Raw genomic sequence first — 22,506 nt, forward strand, 5'->3', positions numbered from 1 at the left:
CATGTTTCGGTATCCGTTAGTTGTAGTAATTGTAGCGTTTTGTTTCTTGTATATAGTCGTTACGAATAATATTAATGCTACCAGCTAGAACAACAGTACTTGTACTCTAACGATAGAGGTGTTAAAACTAGGATAATAAAATTACTAAGCATAGTCTCGAAACTAAAAAGAACCTTGCGGGAAAACTATCCCTCAACAAATTAACCAAGTTGTTGTCGTTGTTTTTCATATTGTCCTTAGCTGAGCGTAAACAAACTTACAACTAAGCTGATTATTCTTGCCCTATCGCCAGATGATTTAGTTGTCCGGACACAGGCCCAGCACAGTTGAACATCGGCTAGCGAGATAAATTAAAATAAGTGTGTCCGTCGTTCAAAAAGTGTCCTGCTTTCTGCTTTCCTGTACATTCGTTTCCGCTTTCCCGCGCTTTCCAACAAAGCTTTATGCCACTTGCAGTTCGTAACTCTACTCTAACTCGTAAAAGTAACTAGTAACGGGCGTTTTTTGTTCCTATTCTGTTTGTAGAAGCAAAATCGACTCACAAACATCCACACACACATACACACACACACCCATACACACACACACATACATACATACAAACAAACTTTTTCCATTTCAGTCACCCATGGCTCTCTTCCATACTGATTCCGTGAAGATTAAACGTACTTCGTTAAACGTTCGTCTGAAGGAAGCATAAAAAACGGGCAGGACTTGTCCTGGCGATCGTTTCGCAAAGGAAAGTTTAAAAACATGCAAAAAAAAAACCGTTGTCCTGTTGTGCGTCTGGTGGCGAGCGCTTGAGATTATTCACTGTCAGATTCATCGTTCTTTCGCGCTACGTTAACTGCCCGGGTGTAACTAATATGTACAAAATAAATTCCGTCCATCCGTCGGTTGTTCCTCGAGCGGGGGTTGCTTGAGAGTTGGTTTGTAAGGGTGGGGAAGCGAGGAGGGGGCATCAAGGTAGGGTGCCCGGTGTTAAGTCACCTGCATCCGGAGTATGATCGTTTGAAGGTGCGTCGTGCGACAACCAGTGTCACACACACACAAACGGGGCGGGGAGGATGATGACCACGCTTAGCTGGAGCTTAGCGCTGAAGAGGAGGAGGTGTCCGACGACCACTACCCAAGGGCCTCTTCGGGATGGCGTTCTGTTGCTGGAGCAGCTGCTGCTGCTGCTGGTAGAGCAGCTGATGCTGCAGCAGCAACTTGTGGTGCTTCGGGTGATGCTGATCCTGCGGCTTCTTCTGCTGCTTGCCCTGTCGTGGAAGCTGCTGCTGCAGCTGTGCGAGGTCCTGGGCGTCGGCCGGTGGAAGAAGTTTCGGCCGCCGTATCCGCTTCGGATGCCGCCGTACACCGTTTCCGCCCGCTCCGATGAGCGCATTCTGGCCGAGTAGTTGCTTCTGGGCCTGCGCCATGGCAACAGCGGCAGCGGCCGCCCCGGCCGTCACGTTGCGGCCGCAACTGGTCAGCGTGCGCCAGTCGGGCAGCTGGACGCCCTGCCGGATGCACTCGTGCGCGTACGCCGCCATGCTGTCGCAGTAGCACTGCCGATGGGGACACTCGCACATGTCGAACTTGCACGACTCGAAGTAGTTGTCCGGGTTGAGCAGCGAGTTGCAGCGCCCGAACACCTCGGCCGTGCGCAGCGGCTTGCAGAAGGTGAAGAACTTCTTCGTCTTGCACTGGGGGTTGCGGGCCGCCAGCTCTTTGCGGCGCTGGCGCGTGCACGCCTTCGGACCGCCGACCGCCCAGGAGCGGGCGAAGCGCCACACGTTGTGCGTCATGTTGAGACCGCCGCGCGTGAACAGGTCGTCCCGGAACACGCTGTTGTAGTTGCCGCAGAGGCCACACAGCTTGCTCTTGTACGCCGTCGGCACCTGCACCTGGATGAAGTTCAGCCCGTCCCAGCTTAGCTTCACGCCCAGCGCCGTCTCGACGATCACCTCCGTGTCGTCCGCGCTGCGGTAGATCTCGAGCGTGCGGTTCAGCTTGTACGGCGGCTCGACACGCGTCCCGTTCACCTTCACGCGCATCCGGTGGCCCAGGTTCACCTTCACGCCGTCCAGCTTGAGCGTGACCGTCTTTGTCCAGGAGGAGTACTTCGTGAGCCGGGCGTCATTCGTGACGCGGATCGAGAACGTGTGCCCGACGCAGTCCGCCGACAGCTGGTACTTGCACGAGCCCTGGAAGCTGTAGAAGTTGCCATCGAACGTCTTGTAGTGCGGATCACCGAACACGGTACAGACGCCCGGGCTTTCCACACACCGTGGACAACACTCGCCGGCGACGGTCTTCAGCGATTCATTGGGGCCACACTTTTGCTTCGGACACTGGATGTTGGCACAGCGCACTTCGCCCGCCCTACACTCGCAGGATGTGCACGCGTTCAGGCTCCAGGTTTCATTGTTCTAATAAAGAAAGAGAAGGGGCATTTAAGAATCACTTGTACAAACAAAGAACAGTTTAAATTTGGAATGTGTCTGTGACGTTACTAAACTTTTAATAGTATACAGACTAAATCTACACGGTATCCACTATTTTATCATACGAAGTGCTCACGCCACAGTTCATACTTTTTCTACATATTTTTAAAATATTTTAATGTGTGGCGAAAAACATGTTATTTGTTGATTTTCATTATCGGAAATCACACATCACATTAAGCACTGCATATGTTGAAGATTTGTATGATCATTAGTTTTTGATAAAATCAACCAAATTTTACAATGGATCTTAGTTTTACCAACACAAACAAAACAATGATGTTCACGTATTCACTTAATTAAGACAACAAGGTATATAACATGGGTAAATCGATAAAATATTAACCATTTTAAATAAGCCGTTATTGTAACTATTTAATTAAAACATAATTCTCAAGTAAACAGTACAAACCTAAAACTTTTAGCAATATCTTCTTTACCAAGCATCGCAGGGGTGCCAGGCTGGTTCTACATATTTTTAAAATATTGTATTTGTGTTAACAAAAGCCATAAAACATGTGGTTCAATGATTTTCAATCAATTTTCGTATTAAATAAAAACTGAAATAGCCTCGGTATTAGTTGAAAAACCTCAAAATCCGGGGCGTGGTAAACTGTTTGTCTTCTCCGATGAAAAATATTTTACCTTAGAAGACTATTAGAAAAAGGATGATAGGTTCTTTAAACACATTGTAACACTACTTATTTGATTCTTAAGTGATAACGGACGAATTAGGCTGATGAGTATTAGGCAACGGACAAATTAGACAAGTATGATTTGCCTCCCAGTTCACCAGAATTCAATCAATACTACATACTATCAAATATAACCAAGCAAAAAATATCCACTTTGGACCAGTTCAATGCCTAAAATCCTTCAAATTTGAGAAAAAAAAGCGTTGGAACCTGCCGCATGAAACGGGTTCAAAAAACTTTTAAAGCTGATTAAAATGAATTGGTAACAGTATTACTGATTCATTTAAAGCTTTCATTTAAACACAGATTATGAAAATTCGACTTAGTTTCATGAAATAATTAATGGTTTAATTTGTATGACATTATAATGGACACCCTGTAAATGTATCTACTTCAATCTAATTAAAAATAATGTATTATGTTTTCTCCATGGTGTTGGTCAACATTTAAGAACATATCTTTTCCACTCAATGATTAAACTTACATTAAATTAAATGACCTCTTACCTGATAGACTTTTCCAGCCGCGGTGCAAGTGCTCCGGAACTCGCCCGGCATGGGACACGACGGACAGCACTCCCCCGGCTCACGGCGCTGATCCTCCGCCGCACACTCCAATATCGGGCAGGTGCTCTTCTCGCACACCGACGTCCCGTTCTGGCACGTACAGTTCGAGCACTGGTCACCGTTGTACGGCTTCCCCGGGAAGTGGACCGCCTTCCCGATGATGCACATCGGCGACCCGCGGTGGATCTCCTCGCGCCGCTCACCACACTTCGGGCAGCATTCGCCCGGCGTCCAGATCTGCTTCGACAGTGGGCACTGCAGCACCGGGCACGACTTCTTGGTGCAGGTTAGTTTGTGGCCGGCGCAGGTACACTTCACGCACGGGTCCTCGCTGAGCGTCGCCTCGCCGAACACCTTCTGTCCGTTCAGTCGACAGCCTGACAGGGAGGAAAAAAAGGAAACAAAACCCATGATAAATGATGTACCGTCACAACAATGTCGCAACATTCCAGGGACATTAGGACAAGGTTGACAAGTGCCACGGGGTTGAGGAAGTGCAAAGCCGCGCGTCTATCGAAAAAAAAACATCGTGCCCAAACGATTTGCGGGACCGCAAACCGAGACAGCTGGCCGGAAAGGTCACGCGCACTACACCATTTACTGCGAAGGCGACGCAACCGTCTCGAACCATTTTTCCTGCCGAAGCTGACAAGTTCAATGTCGCGCGGGATTGAATCGGCAAATATGTAAAACATCTCTGTTACGCCGGACTGGAGCGTTCCGGAACGGGTGTTCCCTCCTCCCCAGGAATGACACTAGACGTCGACGTCCTAGGGTTGCGTGGGAGTCATGGAATGAGCCACTACTAAAGGCAAACAACACGAAAGCAACTGGAGGAAACAACCAAACAGCAAAACCACCAACTAGAGGCGCACGCGATTTAGAAGTTAATCAATCTTCATCTTATTTAAATCGATTTTATAATCGACGCCGGTGGTGCGTCGGCTGGATCTCGCGGATTTTGCCATGCGCACGCGTTGACAGATTTGGTCAAGGCCAGACTGTGAAGGGCGTTCGGTGGGGGGAGGGTTTCGCGAGGACAGACACATTGATCCTTCCTACGGTGGTTCGGTGGAATGTGTGACAATGGCAGCTTTGCGTGTTGACATTTTGCCGGCAGCGATATTCGAAGAAACCCCCTCCCTGAAGAAGGCGAAACTCACAGGAGCAGGAAGTAATCTTCAGGCAGTCAATAAACGGCATCCCACGGTCACGGCTTGGGATCATTTGCAACCTCGGATCCAAGCCATAAGAGAAAGTACTATGTTAAACCAGGAAGCTCTCTCTTTCTCTCTTTGACTTACAACAATCTTTCGTCAAGTGTATGAAGCGATCTCTTCAGTAATAACAAACGAAATACCGGGTCCTCCAAAAAACAACCTAACCTAACCTATAACTCAACCAATAACCAAACTCTGCGGTCGGTTAGCACGACACGAAATCCAGTCGATCAAGTCCGGAGGATTATGTCGCACGAGCACGATTGGCCTCGAGGCGCTTTCAACTCCCCGCAATGGCTCTCGCGCGACATTGTTGCGCCCGGGCAAAAGCCCGGTAGTCCGACTAGCCATTCCATCCAAGAGAGCGACTCGACGGCGTTGACTAGCAGAACTCTTCACATTTTTCGACAAAATCTTAATAGCCCGTTTCAAAGACTGATCGATCGACAGTCGGTGTTCGGTGTTACGTTCCGATAGGACATTCCTTACGGATTCCTTCTTCATTCGTTCGTCCTCCGGCAGGCAACCCGAGACCGAGTTCGTGACTGTAGACGAGCGCACCAAAGGTTCATTTTGCGGGGAGGTCAGAACAAACAACCCATTTCGTTGGTTAATGGTTTTTGGAGTTTGCTTTTATTTCTTCATCCCTTTTCCGAGCTACCTACCGCGGCGAGTGCTTTTCTTTTGAGTTCCCTACCATGGTGGTCAGAATTTCTCAATCGTATCCTTGACGTTGAAAGGAGTCAAAAGCCCACAACGTTCATTCACAAATAAACGAGAATTGAAAAACAAACGAAAAACTCCCTCATTATCGGAACTTCCAAAAAAAACGGACCGTGTCGCGGAATCGGCCCAGGGGATGCTGTGGGAAAAAAGGCAGCCCAATCCGTGCCAACGCTTCTAAGGGAGGCGCCCGGCAATGGGAAAACCTCTCCAGGGTGCCAAATAATAAACGCTGGAAAAAGATAACTCCACCTTTACGCGTATGGCGTACGTAAAAGTCACCTTTTCACCTCCTAACGTTAACGTCCAGAAACCACATGCATGTGTGTGTTCCTTTTTTCCTGTCTTCGTCTTGGCGCTTGTCTTGTTCCTGGGCGCGTTTCAGAATTCGGCATTGCGGTGGGCCGCTTTCGGTGGTATTTTATTGACTTCCTAAAACAATAGGAGAGAGAATAAAAAAAGGGGAAAAGCGCAAAAAGCAAGCTGCCCCGATGTACGAAAGCCAACCAGAATCGAACCGGTGCTGGCCAAGAAAAGCTGCAGCCGGACCGAGGGCAAGACTGGGGACACGGGAGAGCGTGAGGAGGGGGAGGGAAAAGAACACGTTACGCTCCACGCAGAAACAACGGCCAACCTGTCGGAAATTGAACTGGAGGCCGTATTGAGGGAATGGAAAACGGTGAGCGCCGGAGGGAGGGAGGCACGTCGTTGTCGTGAGTAACGCATCAGAAAGGACCACCGACAGTGACTGCGGATTTTGTTCTGTCCCGTTCTCCTCCCGTTTCGGTGGATCCCCCGCCCCGCCAACCCCTCGTGGCGCAGCATTGAAGGGAACAACCTCGTCGGCAAGCCCGGAGAAGAGCCGGAGCCCATCAGGCCCCAAATGAACCTCCGGGGTACAAAACGAAACCGAGCAAAACCAGGAACAAAAAAAAAGAGGAAAAGGAACACCAGGCCACCACCGGAACGGTTAGTTACATGGCCGTTGTTTTATGTTTTTGTGCCTCGAACCGTTTGTTTTCCAGAGGGCTCTTTATTTTATTGAGCGGCCTTTGTCCCCGCGGCCTTTCCATCTGGGCTGCACCATCTTCGCTTAATGGTCGGTGGAAGGGAACAGATTTTTACTTTATATCTTAATTGCATGTTTCACGTTCGCACACACACACTGTTCCGTTCTGAGACCCAGAGAGATGGAATGACGAACGGTGAAAAATCTGTGCGAGAAGTAAAAAGTCTGGAAAACGGCACAACCAACGCATGGCTGGACATTGTGGTTGGATCCTCCCCAAAACGAAAAAAAAGCGAAGAAGTGAACCCATGGCGATGCTGGTATGTGACGGAACAGATAGGCTTTCGCGAATGGCACCATGTACCCTTCCATTTGTAAGCAGGTCCATTCTGGAGGGTTGCTGTATGCCTGCATCCTTCCGATACAGTGGCAGATAGCGACTGCAGAAGGGTCGATCGACCGATCGATGTTCCGTACAATGTGCTCGCAAATGAAAGGATTACCGGGAAGAATTTCAAAAATGGCAATTGTTAAATTGCTCCTCGACTTATTTCCTTCCGTCTGTCAATTAGCTGAAAAGGCGGCGTTCACAGAAATTGATGTTTGCTCAATTACCGCAAACCATTCTGCTGATGGCGTCGGTACGGTCAGTTATTCATCAGACATCTTCTTCCTTCTTCTTGGCGTAACGACCTCTTGGTCATGCCTGCCCGTTAAGGGCTTACGAGACTTGTTTCCCTGTTGTACGTGGATAGTCAGTCCTCTCGTACAGGGGAGGGTCCGGTCTCGGTTGGGATTCGAACCCTTGCCGTCGAGGTGCTGAGCCTCGGCGCTCATGGGCCGATTTTCTAACCGGCGCTACCGCTCGGCTGTCGCGGACCCCCTATCAGACATACTTTTACTTTTTACCAGATTTTTAGTTAAAACCGCAAAGAAAACATTTCAACTACTGTGTTTCTATTGTAAAAGATCCGAGGTGATGTAACATCGAACCCATTGTCTAAAACATCCCGTCCCCGCATATGGAAGCGTTTAATCTCCATAATCATAATCTTTGGGCAACCTTTCGCCATTTCCCGACCACACGGGGAGCATCGGAGTCGCAACCGCTCCGTCTTATGATAATTTTTCTCAAATCAACTCTGAAATTTCTCTACCTGCGAGCATCATCTAACGTTGATGTGGACATGTGAGTGCCTAAAAAATCCGAGGTTTTGCGGTATAAAAACATTCCAAAACACCAGCTTTCATCGTTCATTGCATGCGAAGAATAGAGTTAATGTTTAAAAAAAATGGTATGTTGAAACATTAAAATAGTCCTTAGCTTCAGCCATCCACATTGATGAAAAATATTATTGATTAATCTGAGTAGTTTTGCATATCGCATAAAGACATAGATTTATAAAGGAAATGAAAAGATTAGTATGACACTGTTATTAAAATTAGTAACAATATTGTCCCTCCTTTGCCACTCGACGATCATGAAGGCGTAAAAATCATGATGTCCAGCAGATGATCGCCGATGACATTTTAGACCATGTTACCTCTACAAACCTAAGTAACAAATAACAGTCATTAAGGTGAGAAATTTAGTAGAGAAAATTTGTTCGAAGCAAGAATCCATCGTAAATTTAGAGAACTAAAAAGTAATTTATAAACGGCGTAAAACTTCAAACACAACAATAAAATAGTAAAAGATGGCACAAAAGCTGAACAAAAATGAAGAAGGGGGGGATTCTAATTTGGTAATCAAAGTGAAATATTCAAACGAATTGCTGTGATTAATTAAACGTAACACAATATATTTCCTGTGCAAATGATCTGCCAGCCGTTAACATATTCTGCTCCATCAAACCGCAGCTAGCAGCCAAAGTGGTGTCCAAACATGGGTGAGAGAAGGAAAAGACAAAAGAAACACATGCGCGCAGGCACGCGCCACTTAAAAGAAGTAGCCATATTTAAATCATTTAGCTCGTGGAAGTGAGATTCCTGCTTAAGGCATCCTGTTCGCACTGTTCACGGATTCGCGGACTGGATTTTCTTCAACCGTCCTCCCCCACCCGTGTACGGATTCACGGAATGCGGTTTCCATCCTGGCATGCTTTCTTCCACCTCCGCCTCCGCCCCCCCACCAGAGACGGCTGCTCTATCACTCACATCGGGAGAGTTTGTTTTCTACATCATCGCCGCCACCGCCGAATGGTATCATCGGATGGTTCGAAAAGCTCGTTAGCGATAAAATATTATCACTCCGGCAGCACATTGGGTCGGCTCCAACGATCGCCGAAGAATCTTGAGTGGATCGCGCGTCGGTCGCGACCCGGGTTTGGGGTTAGTTTTTGTGTTGCTTTTCTTCACCTCTCCCTGCTGGGTCAGCGGTTAGAGCAGCCCCCCCCTATGGGGCGATGTTTTTGCTTTGGGATATGATTTTCAAAATGTGTTTTCCTGCTGGCGAAGTTCTACTCCGAGGGACACCGGTGACAACCGGCCGGAACCGGCTGAGGTTCGACGCAGGCCACCTTATCGCTCACATATCACAAATTACTGGACACAGACACACGCACACACACACATACGCGCTTACCAAAAAATCACCCGGCATAGCAACAAGATCGGTCCCAAGAAATCATCCAGGATCGCGCGAAGAAACTGTCACGTTCAATACACCCCAAGCGTTACGAATGTGGGGTGGCCAAACAGAGGCGGCCCCTCCTCCCGCTCGACATGGGCATTCCCGGGGGTGCGGAAAATCATCCCCAGTACACCAGATCGAGCGAGTTCCGTGCCCGCGAACGGACGACGACCGAGCTCCGAAATCGCAAATTTGTTCTTAATTTATGAGCCTAAATTTATCATGCCACTTTGCGGATCTAACCGGACTGCGTGACCCCATGGGTTCGCGGGAGGCTGGGGGGGGGGGGGGGGGCGGTGGGAGAGTTCGGGGTTGGAGCGTGGGGGTGTGATGATAGGGGACAGAGGGAAGATGAAATAAAACCTCAAAAGACAAAAACAGCTGAAAACACTTTCGCTCTATCGTTCGCGCCGCGCCGAAATGTCATCGTGGTGCGAAATAGCTTTTTTCGGCGGGGAGGGAGGCATGCTTTTGGGGGGGAAAAACGAAACATTAACAAAAGAAGCAAATAAATACAACATTTAGTGACCAATTCTTCATATTCGCGCCTCCGCCGACCGTCGTGGTGTGGTGTGAGTGCGACGATTATCTTTGCACAGGCTTTTATGTTCTATTTGTTCTGGGCGGGTTTTCGGGTGCACGCGAGAGAAAATTAGTTTCGTGACTTATGCAGCGAGTCTGCAGAAGCCAAGACCCTTTCTGGAATGTACCACGGCGTCCAGAGTGGGGAACATGGCCAAAACAAATTGTAGCAGCAGATAAATAAATCTCCCGCGCCCGGGCCGGAACCAATTTGGCTCGCACAGCTCAACAGAACAGCCCCAGTTGGCAGCTGGAAAGACGGTTTGCTGACGGAGCAAAACATAAGTCAAATGTATCGTGCTGCGGCCGCCCGTTGGAAGCATCAGTCGATCACCAGCTGGTGGCGATTCGGTGGTGGTGGTGGTGGGCTTGCTGGTGGAGGATGGTTGTACAGTGTCGGGGACGATGCCAGTAACAAGATGCAGATTGTAAACTAACAAGAACGTTGAACTTTCCTCCTCTGTATGTTTGCCATATGCAATCAACAAAATCTTCTAAGGAAATGCAATCACGTTTTGCTTGCAGATTGATGTTGTCGTAGGTCTCTTAAATTTAGTATTGTTGTCGACCAGAAGGCATTAAAAATATTATGATTTTGTTTTTTTATTATTTAGCATTTAGCATTTTAAAATCCCTTGTGAGAATTATTTACAATGTGTGTTATGAATTTCTCGACGATAATTTTTTATATTTTTTTCTCAGAATCTCAAACGAGTTATGAACCTCCAAACACTGATGAAGTTTCGTAAATGATTTAAAGTTTGTGCGTATCCAAAGATGCATTGGGCTGACGAATCAATAGAACACAAACCGACATCACTTCAATCCCCGTTTTGAATTCTACGTTTTTCTAAAAAACTATGATTCACTTATAAAATGATTTAAATTCATTAATGCACTCATAAGAAATCTTTAGATTCAAGAACTTGAACTAGAATTACCTAAATCTAAAGAAAACGCAGAGTGCTGTTGAAATCCTGATGAACAGGATCAACATCAACAGAAGATCTGTCTTCTCTTTAAGAAGCATCATCAAAGCCTATCTTTTTCCTTGATAACTCATAGTTGACTGTAGTGTTAAGTGACCGAGCCGAATGCAAAAGGTCTCCGAAAAACAAAATCTACGATTAAAACCTGCAGCCTGGAAATGTGATCCACAGCAAACCTCATTCTCTAACAAGACAAGCTCACACCGGTTCCGCAGCTCGCTCTCATGTGGGCCAACGAGGCGCGTGTTGTATGTTTGGCAATGCCGCTCGGCACATCACGGCCCACGAACGACAGCGAACTCCGTCCCACTGCGAGGGCAAGTGCAGGGTTCGTAATTCGGTTCAGCAAACAAAATCAAACCCCACGCTCTCCGCCCGCACCCCCCATCCCCCCGGTCAGCGCTAACCGGTTCGGGCTCATTAAAAGTGTATAAATTATAAATTCATAAATCGCTCCGAAGTGTCAGCGGAGTCGGCCACCCAGGCCAGCCATCGTGGAGACTCTGGCGGTCTCGCTAGCCCTATCGCGGTTCTGCATACATGTGCAGCTTATCACTGTTCACGACGAGGAGGGCCTTCGTCGTGCAGTCGTGCAGTCTGGCCCATTGCGCGGCCTCCCCCCCACCCCGGCTCGGGCTTGGTGGGATGGCAATGAAATTAGACAACGCGCAGCTCGAGTGGAAAGATAACGCGTCCCGTGCTTTGCTCGTCAGATGTCAGGAGAAATTAGCGTTCCCGGGGATGTGCTGGCGGCTGCTCTGTTTTGCCGCCGTTAGTTTTGCCGCATTCGCGCCACACAAAGGTCGCCCTCCCGGGGATTCGTAGGAGGGGGGAGAGTCTGGAAGGTGGGTTTGGAGATGAAGTTAGCACGGTGGGATTCCACCAGCACCGACGAATGAACGACGCTCCCCCTAAATGTCTTCTCCGGAATGTGTAATGGGATTTCTCACCCGCCAACGACGTCGCAGACGACGACGACGACGACATTTGCTGGCGTTTCGTTCGCCTTTTCGGGGGAGCTTTTTCGGCCGAAATGGATTTCAATAAATTTCACAAAAAAGATCAACATGTTCATCAAGCTTTATGAGAAGCCGCGAGAGCCACGGTAATGTGTTATTTTGGGAGCTATTGATTTGTGTCGGTTTTTGTTGTTGTTTTCTTTGCTTATGTTCCACCCTCCGCGATGTTGTTATGTTACCGGTTGGTTAGCGTGATGGCCCGGCCCGGAATCGTTTCGGCTGACTCGACCCCGAGCTGTCGATCGACAAATCAGGCGGGTTGCGGTGCCAAACCGGATCGTTTGTCGGGTCGCAAACGTCGCTGCCAAGACGCACCACGGTGGTCCGCTTTGTGCGGTCGAAACATAAAGCCCAGCGGAAAAGCTCATCGAATTGTATTATATTGGCAACATTATCGTATCGTATTTTGTCACCCTTAGGACTTGGAAAATAAATCACACAGGAGAACACGTTGCTACAATTTAGTTTTGGCTTAAGTTTAGAAGTTTTAAAATGTGTCGGATGTTCTACTCCATTTATTAACATATCATAGATATAAACTAGGCACTTCAGCCAGGTGGAAATTCATTTCATGTTTCCGTTAACTGATGACGATTATATGCAAATCAGTTGTTTAAAACACATATTTTCGGCTCAACCAATCCCGAATTTAACAGAATTAAATTATGCTCGCCCAAATGAAACTGTCGAGAAACCAACAAACGGGGTGTTCGGGCCAAACCGTCGTAAAAATAAACAAAATTCGTACTAATTGGTCCCCCATAAAAAAAAAACCACCCCAATGTTGCAAAATAGGTTTTTTTCTTTCGGTATTTGCTTTGCGTGCCGCGGGGTTTCCCCAGCTTCGAGACATTTATTCAAATTCCGGAAGCCACAAAACCTGCGCAAAAACAAATTAATATCACCGGATTAGAGCTAAAATTCGGCAAGCAAATAAAAACACAAACGGCAACAACGTTTAGGAGGGCACAAACAAAGGCAAACAAACGAGAAAAAGCCGCAGCAGCAGCAATATTGGATCGGATCGGATCGCACCGTGGAGACAAAACCGAACGGGCGAACAAATCGGGCAATGGACCACAGCGAGCGCTAAAAGCTTCATCTGCTCGAACGCGGGCGGGGTTCGAAAATCTCTTTCCTTCGCTCTTGTCCTTTTTTTCGTTGTTTTGTTTTGCTGCAAACGGAAGCGCAAAAGACGCAATCCGCGCGAAGGTATTTGCATTCATTAAGGGAAAACAAATGATGGGCTCGCGGGGCGTGCACAGGGGCGTCGCTCACGTGGCCGCCCGTTTCCCGGTGCGTTAATGGATTTCCAACTCCTCTGCCGACATAAATAACGATAAAGCTTCAATAAATCGGGTAATTTGTATTCAATTTAGATTGAACCGAATCCTTCAAAACCGTCCAAGTTCCCGGCAAACGCGCGACAGTCGATGCGGAAATGCATCCCTCCCTGGCCAAGGGAAGGGCGAGCTTGCACTTGGGAATCGTTAATCCTGCTGCCAATCGGTTTCGATAAGTCCCGTCGACGTCGTCGTCGGCCAAGGCCCGTAAGCGGGCCCTGAGTAATAAATGATAATCTGCTCGATGGCCGAAGGTTACCTGCCGCGTGTTGCGTCCAGCCTTTCCAGCCGGAATGTGGTTTTTAAGCCGCCCCGAGCCGATCCGCTCGGTTTTGCAGTGAGAGATATTACTTTTATATTGCCGTATTTTCTTTTTACGATTGCTAGCAAAATACTCCGTTGGATCGCGATTGGGTGGACTGCTGCATCCTTGTTTGGCAACAAGTGCGAGCCAAGTCACGTAACATTGGTAAAAACAAGTTGATGGGAATCATTAAAAAGATGTAGCAATTTGATATTTTATATTGCAGACGGTTTGCCTTGCTAAAGATCAAAGCTATTTGGCGGAGAATTGATCGTAAATCATTGGGAAACCGAAGATTGATTGAAATTATACCTTATATACTGACAACCGCCGGTTAATGAGTGTCTAACAGTTTGTGACGTTTGCGAATAATAATTATTTTCAAATGATTTTACATTCCGAAATAATTGGGAGAGGGTAAGACACTTCATCGACTACATCGTAGCAGCTCAAAGGAGAGTGTAATCGAAAATCACGTGACGTGCGGAACTTTAGTTGATGACTTAATCGTCAAAGCCACTGCAGGAGCGCATACCGCAATGGAAGATGCTTCATCAATAAAGAATATTCTCCGATCTCTAACCCCGGCGGCGAGTGCATTTGTTTTATGGCTCAATAATTTCCCCCTATAATCAAACAATCTCTTCATTGGATGCTCGTTTTCGAAATGATTCATTGATGAGCCCCGCGATGACGAAGACGGCGGTCCAATGTTCGAACACGAAGAGATTCTGGCCGTAATAAAAATTCTCCTAGCCACCAAGCCGGCATCCGTTCGATGGAAGAAGAAAGCAAAGATTTCCTCCCAAGGACTGGCCCTTCCAATGGTGGCCTCGAAGGCCAGCCGATCGAAAGTCGGACCGTGGCCCAACGGCGACAATCCATCAACGATGGGATCGAGATGATGCCCGATATATGCAACCGCCGTCCGAAAGTGCGTCCGAAATGGGATGCTCCACCAGCAAAGAGCCTCGCCACACAGTTGCGAATGCTTCAGTGGTCGTCTCTTCGGGGGTTAGGCTTGTTATTAACATTTTTATGCGACCACCCCGAGCCACCACAAGCCTCGATGGTTATGGGAAGAAAGGCAACGAACATTGTTCAAACATTCAAGCCGATGCCGGTAGAAAGAGTGGAAACCCGATTTTCGGAACGAAAGAACGCACCCGGCGAGGTCGGCGAGGAATTATTTATTGGTTGTTTGTTTTCGACTGACCCTTCATCCTTCGGTCCCTTTGGTCCTCATCCTTTGGCCTTCTCCCTGCTTCCTAATGATGGTCCTACCGTGCGTGATAGTTCCGTAAATTATGCCATCAAGAATGCACGTAAAAAAGCTTCAGCAAACCCGTAAGAAAAGGCACACGTTCGTCCGGGTGTACCACTCCGCGGGCGCAACTCAATTTCCTTGCGAAATTTCCAAAAGAGACCGAGGTCCTGCGGGGAGGGGGGAGGGGGGAAGCGGCTGTAGTCCAAAATCGAGATGGATCTCTTCATATTTTAATTCTTCCCATCCCAGCCGCCTTCCCTAAGCCCAAGAAGTTCACGGTTCCCTGTGATTACCTCGGACCACAATCGAGTCCCCCCCCCCCACCGTTCGGAACGACTCCACAGGCCGGGGCCAATCTTTTCCCAGGACCGCCCAGGATGACTGTCAGATGAGACTCCCTGGTTTCCCATCCACCCCACGGCACATAATCATGCCCTGATTTGCCGCACGACGCCACTTATTATGTGGTGTGTTTATTTGCCTTTCGGTACGCCCGTTCGGTTCCGCTAGCCGTTTGCCCGATCCTTCGTCTGCTTCGTCGGCGGTTCCGCCGGGTCTCGCTTTGCATTAATCAGATCCTTATTTTGTTCGCCACCGCGGGGTCCGTTTGTTGCCGGCTTCTCGTGCTCTTTGTTCCACTTGTTATTTTCCACTTCCCTCCGATTTCGGATGCCACAGCAATCAGCGGCAAATCATCCGCATCATCCTCATCAGCCGTGGTTTTCGTAAATCGGCCCTGAATCGCGGCCACCGACGGGACGAACGGTTGTTATGATCCAATTATGTACGGTGAGTTTATTTCAATTAAAATCACGAGCCGCGCACTCGCAGCCGCGCGGTGATAAGCGAAACGAATTGAGCAATCAAACACAACAGCGTGGCCAATCGCAACAAAATATGCTAGAAAAAAAAACTACACCCCAAACGGCATTAGGTAATAGTTAGCGTTTACAATCCCCAATTTATATCCTCACCCACCAACAGCAAAGTAACAAAAAAAAGGATAAAATAAATATTTCCATACTCGTCGCCGGTGTTTATGACCCGGGAACGGCATTCCTGATTTCTGCGAGTCTTTTTTTTCTTTTTTGGCTTCTCTCGAACTCGAAGAAATCTTGCCTCTTCGTTCGCATAAATTAGCGGGCGGAATTCCACCGCCAAGGTCGCCCGAAACTCCCAACCCAACCCAACCGGAGACCCCGAACGTCAGCAAACGCCGCCCAAAATCGGTTGTGTTGATGTTTGTCGTTGCTTCTTTCGTTGACTTTTATTTGTTCTTTCTTTGGGTTGTTTTGTGGCTAATTTTTTAAACAGTATCTTGATAGCCATCGGAATGATCACTTCATCACCACAAGCTGTGTTGGTATTTCCCCACCCCCCTCTCTTGTTGTTGTTCTCACTCTCGTTCACTGTTTTCATCCGTCAAAATTGAATTGTTACCAGATACATCATTCCCTGCCAGAAAGAAATCATCTCACAGCAACGTGATCACGATCGCCGCAGGTTCCTGGTACTAATGGCCATTTTGTAGCCGTAGATCGGGTGATATTACCAGAATTGAATCATCGTATCGAGGATGCTTAAATATATCTATCGTTCGGTTTTCAATGAACAGACATAAAACAACCTCTTGCTCCAGTCGAGAATCATTTCTCTCCCGCATAGTTGGTAAACGGTCAGGCCTACCCGGAGTGGACTAAATGGAATCGACTGCGATACACACGACGAAGTTCTACTGCATCCCTCCCCTCACTGCGTCGACCATGATGCCACGAATCTATCAACGCGCGATCGAGTTCGATGAGAACCGATAAATCGATTAGTCTTTATAAAGCCCAAAGTGATCATCGAAATAGATGGTGGCGGGTTGGGGTTCTTGATGAAGACGCGTAAATCGGCCACCAGCGGGTCGCCCCGGTCGGGGTCGTCGCCAGCCTGGCAATGATGGGTAATGAAAAATAAAAAATCAATAAATAAATGTCAAACACCATTCCGTCCCACAAGGTGTGCCTATCGATTGGGTTGGGAAAAAACAGGCCTCTCTCTCTCGAGATGCATCTCGCTAGAATGGCGGGTGGGTTGAAAGCGAACCACTACAAAACGCTCCGCAACGTTTCGTGCTCCGGATCCGTGGTCGTAAAACCGTTGTTCGGAGGGACACCAAAGTAGCAACCAATTCGTATATTAATGTGCTTGTTAATTATAGATTAGACCCATAATTAAGATCTCGCCGGGGAGATAAAAATCAATTCCACGGAAATGCCGACCGGGGTTGATACGAACAGGAGAACCAGAGGCCGGAATGTGTGTTCCCTTTCAGGAACCCGTTCATAGATCGCAGGCTTGGGTGCAGCGGCCGCAAAATCTACATCACTTTATTAGGGCATCCCTTCGAAAGATGCCGTCCGAAGCTAACGCCAGAGGACCCGCTGTTTTGTGATCGGCGGCTGGAATGCAAGCTACAACACAATCCAGCTCACTCGGAATGTCCGGTATGGTATGGGCTAATCATATTCGATCTTGCCTGACAGCTTAACCCGGGTAAAAATCAGACAGCAGAAAGGAGAACACAAGCAAACCCCCGGGAAGCTTGCGACGAACTACAAGGAGGAATCTCTTTCGGGCCTCCTTCTTAGGCGAAAACAAAAACAAGACGAACGAAGGAAACACAAAATCAGTAAATCTTCTAGTGTCGAAGATCGGCCGTAAAACATCGGCGATACAATCAAATGAAAATTAATGATTAAACAAAACATAGAACACACCCCGAACTCGGCGGGGCGACGAAAAGGAGCGGCCCATCGGTACCGGTTCTTCGGTTCCTCCGGCCCATGGGATGGAGCGCCGCCGTTCGCTAATAGATAGCCTCAAAAACCCGCCAGTGTCTGCGCGTTGTACGCAGCCGTGTGCCACATGACAAATTGGGTCTCGGGTCTTGGTCACCGTGAACTTCGTGGACGTCGCGGGCGAACCCCGCGAGTTAGCGATTATAAATTGTGAGCAAGCGCGTTGAGGAATGTGATTCTCGTATCTTAATTTGTGTCCGCGGACATGGATCCGGGCAGGAGGGTGGAATAGTTCGGAATTGATGTTTCAATTTGGGGGGATGGACAATTCTGGTCTTGACCTTGTCCCCGGCGTTGGTGGGGAGCCAGAGTTTCACTCGGAAGTGTATCAATTTAGGGACAGTATTTTGGTCCTTTACCTTGACATCTTCGCGGAGGACTATTATCAGCTTGACACATGTTATATCAACCTCTTCAGATCATCTTCTGTGAAACCAAAGGATTTGAAAAGGTAGATACAATGAATATACGCTAGTACATCATCAAGCTCAAAACAAATATCAAATAATGTACTTAACGTTATAGAAGAGTCCTCTAAGTGCATCAGAATTACGAACCGCTTAAGAAAGCACCTCGATTTAGCACCAAAAATGGTCGCACGGGTGAAAGTATATTGTGGGATCACTTAAGACAAGCTTTACCCTGGAGACACACAAGTGAAAGAATGTGGTCCCCCAACGCCACCATCTCCAACCCGCAGGGTGAGGCTAAGAGAGATAGTTATCGTCGTGCCGTCCGCCAACCACTGTCTCCCGTGGGGTGGGAGGGGAACGCAGCAATAGGAAATATTTTATCGCAAAAGATATTTCTTATGTAAATACGACATTTTTATAGCGCGATCTCAAAGGCAACGAGCGCTATCGTAAATTTTACCATCTTATTACTCGCGAACCACCAACCTAATACATCCAACACTCCGGAGGGCAACCGGTGGGATGGGTACCGGGAAGACCGGGAAGGGGGAGGTTAATGGTTTTGATGGCCACACCGAGTATTAAACCACTGAGTGTATGGTGTTTTTTTTTTCCTCCACCTGGATGTATCCAACGCGGTCCGGAGACACCACCAATCTCGACGGTGCTCGATGAAGCCGACTCAATTGGCGATTTGGCGAGCGGCGAGTGTGATAAAATATTTACAGCCCAGCTCACCCGCCAAAGGTGTGATCTCTTATGTCTCCCTCTCGCTCCCTCCCGGCTCCGCTATCTACCACCCTCCGGGGCTTCGTTTATGGTGGATGGTTGTTTTGACAAGCTTCACACAACGTGGACGTGGCGCACCGATACAGGATCTACTATAAATCGCACATCCTTCGCCCATCACAATGCTCCGGTGATGAAGATCCGCAATCATTATGCACGACAAAGAAACGGCTCTGCAATGATCACCATTGGCTTGAAGAGAGGGCGGGCAAACGAAAAAAAAAAACAAAACAACAACCCCCATCCTAGCAGGAGTCCACTTTGGTACCAAGGTGTTGATTGAATTTATCACAAATTGATTCCATCGATCGATTGACGTGCTGAACACGGCCGGATAAAATATATTCCTATCATCGAACTCTACACCACAGCCGGGCCACTACAGACACTCGCAAGCACCGGGCGGCATTAGCATAGTAAATGTGTTTAATTACTCCTTCGAACAAGTGTCCTCCGAGGCCGGGGAGAGCCCGTTGAATAATCATCTAGTTCCCGCCTGCTGGGAAAGAAAAATAAACGTACACTCACCTCACGGAACTACTCAGCATCTACCCTCCCAGCGTGTAAAGTACGTTTTTTTAAAAGTATTTTAATTTATAGACAACCGCGTAATGGTCACTCTTCAACGGAGCAATAAATTACTGCATTATACAGGTGCCAAGGCTTTGCATTGCGATCTTATCGGCAAAAACAAAACCCGGGCGATATACGGGCTCCTCAGGACACGCGGTACCGACGAACGTCAGCGCGTTTGAAGCCCTCGAGCGTGTACAAGCGTTTTGTGTATAAGATGGTTTGTAATTTATTCAATTTCCGAACAAAACTGCAATCAATTTAAGCGGGACAAAAGATCGTACAAGTGGCTTAGATGAGAGTCTAATCGATCGCTTCTCTAGATCGTTTATTTCCATGCAGCGATGAGTGGAAGCGATTGATCAATCGTTGTAGTTCATGTTAGCGACAGGCGACCTTTAGATAAGGAGTTGAATATCCATTTGTATATTTTTTTTTATTCAATACTCTGATGATTCTGATGAATACTTGGCCACAACAGTTATTTTGGGAAACGTCACAACAACCCACTCAATCTACCTCTTTCTTTTCCACTTGTATAAGGCAATAATGTGGTTCATTTTACCCTCAACATTCTTGTTGATTTTAATTGACTTACAAAACATTATAAATGAAAAAGAATTTTATCCTACACGAGGCGTAGTACGAGACTATTCTTTTAGCTGTTTCAAAATAGTCGCCAACATTCCAACCCATTGCTAGCAATAAACACAGCTTCTTCCGAGCCGATAAGCCCCACAATCAAAGCGCTCGACTGGTTTGGAATGTGAAGAGTGAAAAATGAAAAAAAAAAACAGCTGATGACGCTAATCGGCCTCCTATCCATTAGGCACGCAGGCACGGCCCACACGTGCAGACATTAACGAGTCGCTCGAAGATCCGCGAGTCGCAACGCGGATGAACGATTCCGGACTAGGGGCCTTCAAACGTCCATTCGCGATGATGTGCCGTCGATTCGCCTGTCGACGGTCCTTGCCAAGGGAACTCTTCAGTCGCTGATGTTTGTTTGAAAACAATGGTTGTTGCTTTCGCACGAGGATGGGAGGGAAGGGGGGGGGGGGATGGCGCTGTTGCCTCGGGGTGGGTTAGCAACGGCGGGACCACCCAGCACGCAGTAAATCAAAAAATTATCAACATAAAAACATATGTGTATTGATGAGATACCGCGCCATCCCAAAACATCGCGTTCGCCGGCGCTCTCGCCTATCCCGATCCTCAATCAGGAGTTCCGACTCATCCGTAGGTAGGTGTGGTGGGTGCCTCGGCGACGACGACGAGGGCATCAGTATTTTAGCCAAGATAGATCTGGAGTGATGTCGCCCTACTTTGAATATTGATGTTCCCTCCTGATGGAGCGCTTGGAAACATTTTCTCCTGCCGGTCGTCAACAAAATCTCACTCCAGAGTTGAGCTGAAGTCTGAGGTCTCGCGGCTAGGAAGCCAAGAACTTCTGTTCTAGCTTTTCAACGCATTCTTTCCCAAGGAAAGGTCGTAAAAGTGGCCCGTTTAAGCCATGCCATCGGCATCATCGGAACCGGTGACCCGAGGGACATCAATCATCTAATGCGTGCGGACGCTTCCCATCTGGAAGCGCTCCTGGTAGAGACCATCGGCGGTACGAAAATAGTGTAAACCTAAAGGAAGGAAAGAAACAGTTTTGTCCCCGGGTCGTAACCACCCATCACAACCTGTGGCTGATTACGAAGATTGGTTCATAAATCATCGACCGGTGACCGGCGATGGAACCGCAGCAGGTAAAGCCAGGTGGAGTAGTACGGCATTCCATTCCTTGCCTATCGACAGGTCTTGCTCATGCCAGCGAACCCTGGCGGAGCGAGTGAAACGTATTTGGGCTGGATTACGCGTCGTTGGCTCTGAAGAGTAAGCTAGGACTTCGTGATGCGTGGGTTCCGCTTAAGATAGATTCAATCGAAATCATATTAATATGCTCTCGTCAGCGTCCGCCGTGGCGATGAAATGTTTCCGTAGCGGGACAGATCGGCAATAACCAAAAGCAAGCGCCACCTCTAGAGCTTCGTCGCCGGCCATCTGGCAAAGACGTTGAAGCTGTACGCTTCCCACGGTTAACCCCAACGGTGCGGTCAGCGTGTGGCCCCTCGGACGCACGTTCGTGAGAGGGGTGAAAGGCGCTAAGAACATTCCGAACGATTCTTCAGCGTTCCTTCCTTCCCTTCAATCGATTGGCTTCGATTTTCCAACAGGGACGTTCCGGTGGTGGCGCTTATTAGCGTGCTCAACCACTCGCAGCTGGATTCATCGTTTAGATACTTCCCTCCGATGTTCCATCCGACCTTCCGGGAACTAATACGATTATAATGGATCGCGCGCCGGGTTATTACCTCCGTGCGGACGATGGTTTATTACTAATCTCTGTGAGTGAGTCTGTTTGTTCGTCTGCTCTAATCTCGGACCACCCAGGGAAAGTGACCGTTCTCCCCGGTATGGTTGCTTTTTTCCCGCACGTTTTCAACCCGGTGACCTTGAGTGTAGACAAACGATGGCTGACTCTGAAGGAGGAAACCGATTGCACACTTACCGAGACACGTGGGGCAGCACTGGCCTTTCCGTGGCGGGATCGGGTCCGAGCACGGCGCGTAGCACTTCATCTCCGAGCGCGTGACGACACCGGAAACGCACTTGTAGTGCATGCAGGGATCTTCCGGGTCGGTCCACTCGGTGCCGCTGTCGATCAGCCGGCCGTCGTATAAACATCCTGTGCGAAATGTGAGTGTGAAATTAGACTGCGGACCGAAAACTCTCGTCCCGTTTGGCAACCAGTCTCCGCCCCGAGGGGGAGATGGGGAGACTGGAGGGGGAAACATTGTTACTCACCGATACACTTGTCGCAACATTCGTCCGGACCTTTCTTTTTGTAGAAGTAGCAGTCGTCCACAGCGGGACAGCTTTCCTGTTCACACTCCACGAAACCGTTCTGGAAGTAGAAAAAGGTAGAGAGAAACAGGTTGTTTAAAAATGGTATAAACACCGATGTGTGATATTTCTACGCTTCCAATGTCAGTCAAACA

General features: G+C 48.2%; 1 protein-coding gene across 4 annotated transcripts in view; it reads right to left on the reverse strand.

The window, feature by feature from the left end:
* Positions 1–943: 943 nt before the first annotated feature.
* The window catches only part of LOC131263849 (BMP-binding endothelial regulator protein), a 71,945-nt gene continuing 50,382 nt past the window's right edge, over positions 944–22,506 (reverse strand). For all 4 annotated transcript variants that reach the window (XM_058266121.1, XM_058266122.1, XM_058266120.1 and 1 more), the window contains 4 exons: positions 22,313–22,412; positions 22,017–22,193; positions 3,691–4,127; positions 944–2,414 (listed from right to left, as the gene is read on the reverse strand). In XM_058266121.1, coding sequence (XP_058122104.1) covers positions 1,092–2,414; positions 3,691–4,127; positions 22,017–22,193; positions 22,313–22,412 — 2,037 coding nt within the window. In that variant the 3' untranslated portion in view covers positions 944–1,091. The remainder of the gene's footprint in view (positions 2,415–3,690; positions 4,128–22,016; positions 22,194–22,312; positions 22,413–22,506) is intronic.

The sequence above is a fragment of the Anopheles coustani genome, chromosome 2 (genome assembly GCF_943734705.1).
Source record: "Anopheles coustani chromosome 2, idAnoCousDA_361_x.2, whole genome shotgun sequence".
NCBI classification, from domain to species: Eukaryota; Metazoa; Arthropoda; class Insecta; order Diptera; family Culicidae; genus Anopheles; species Anopheles coustani.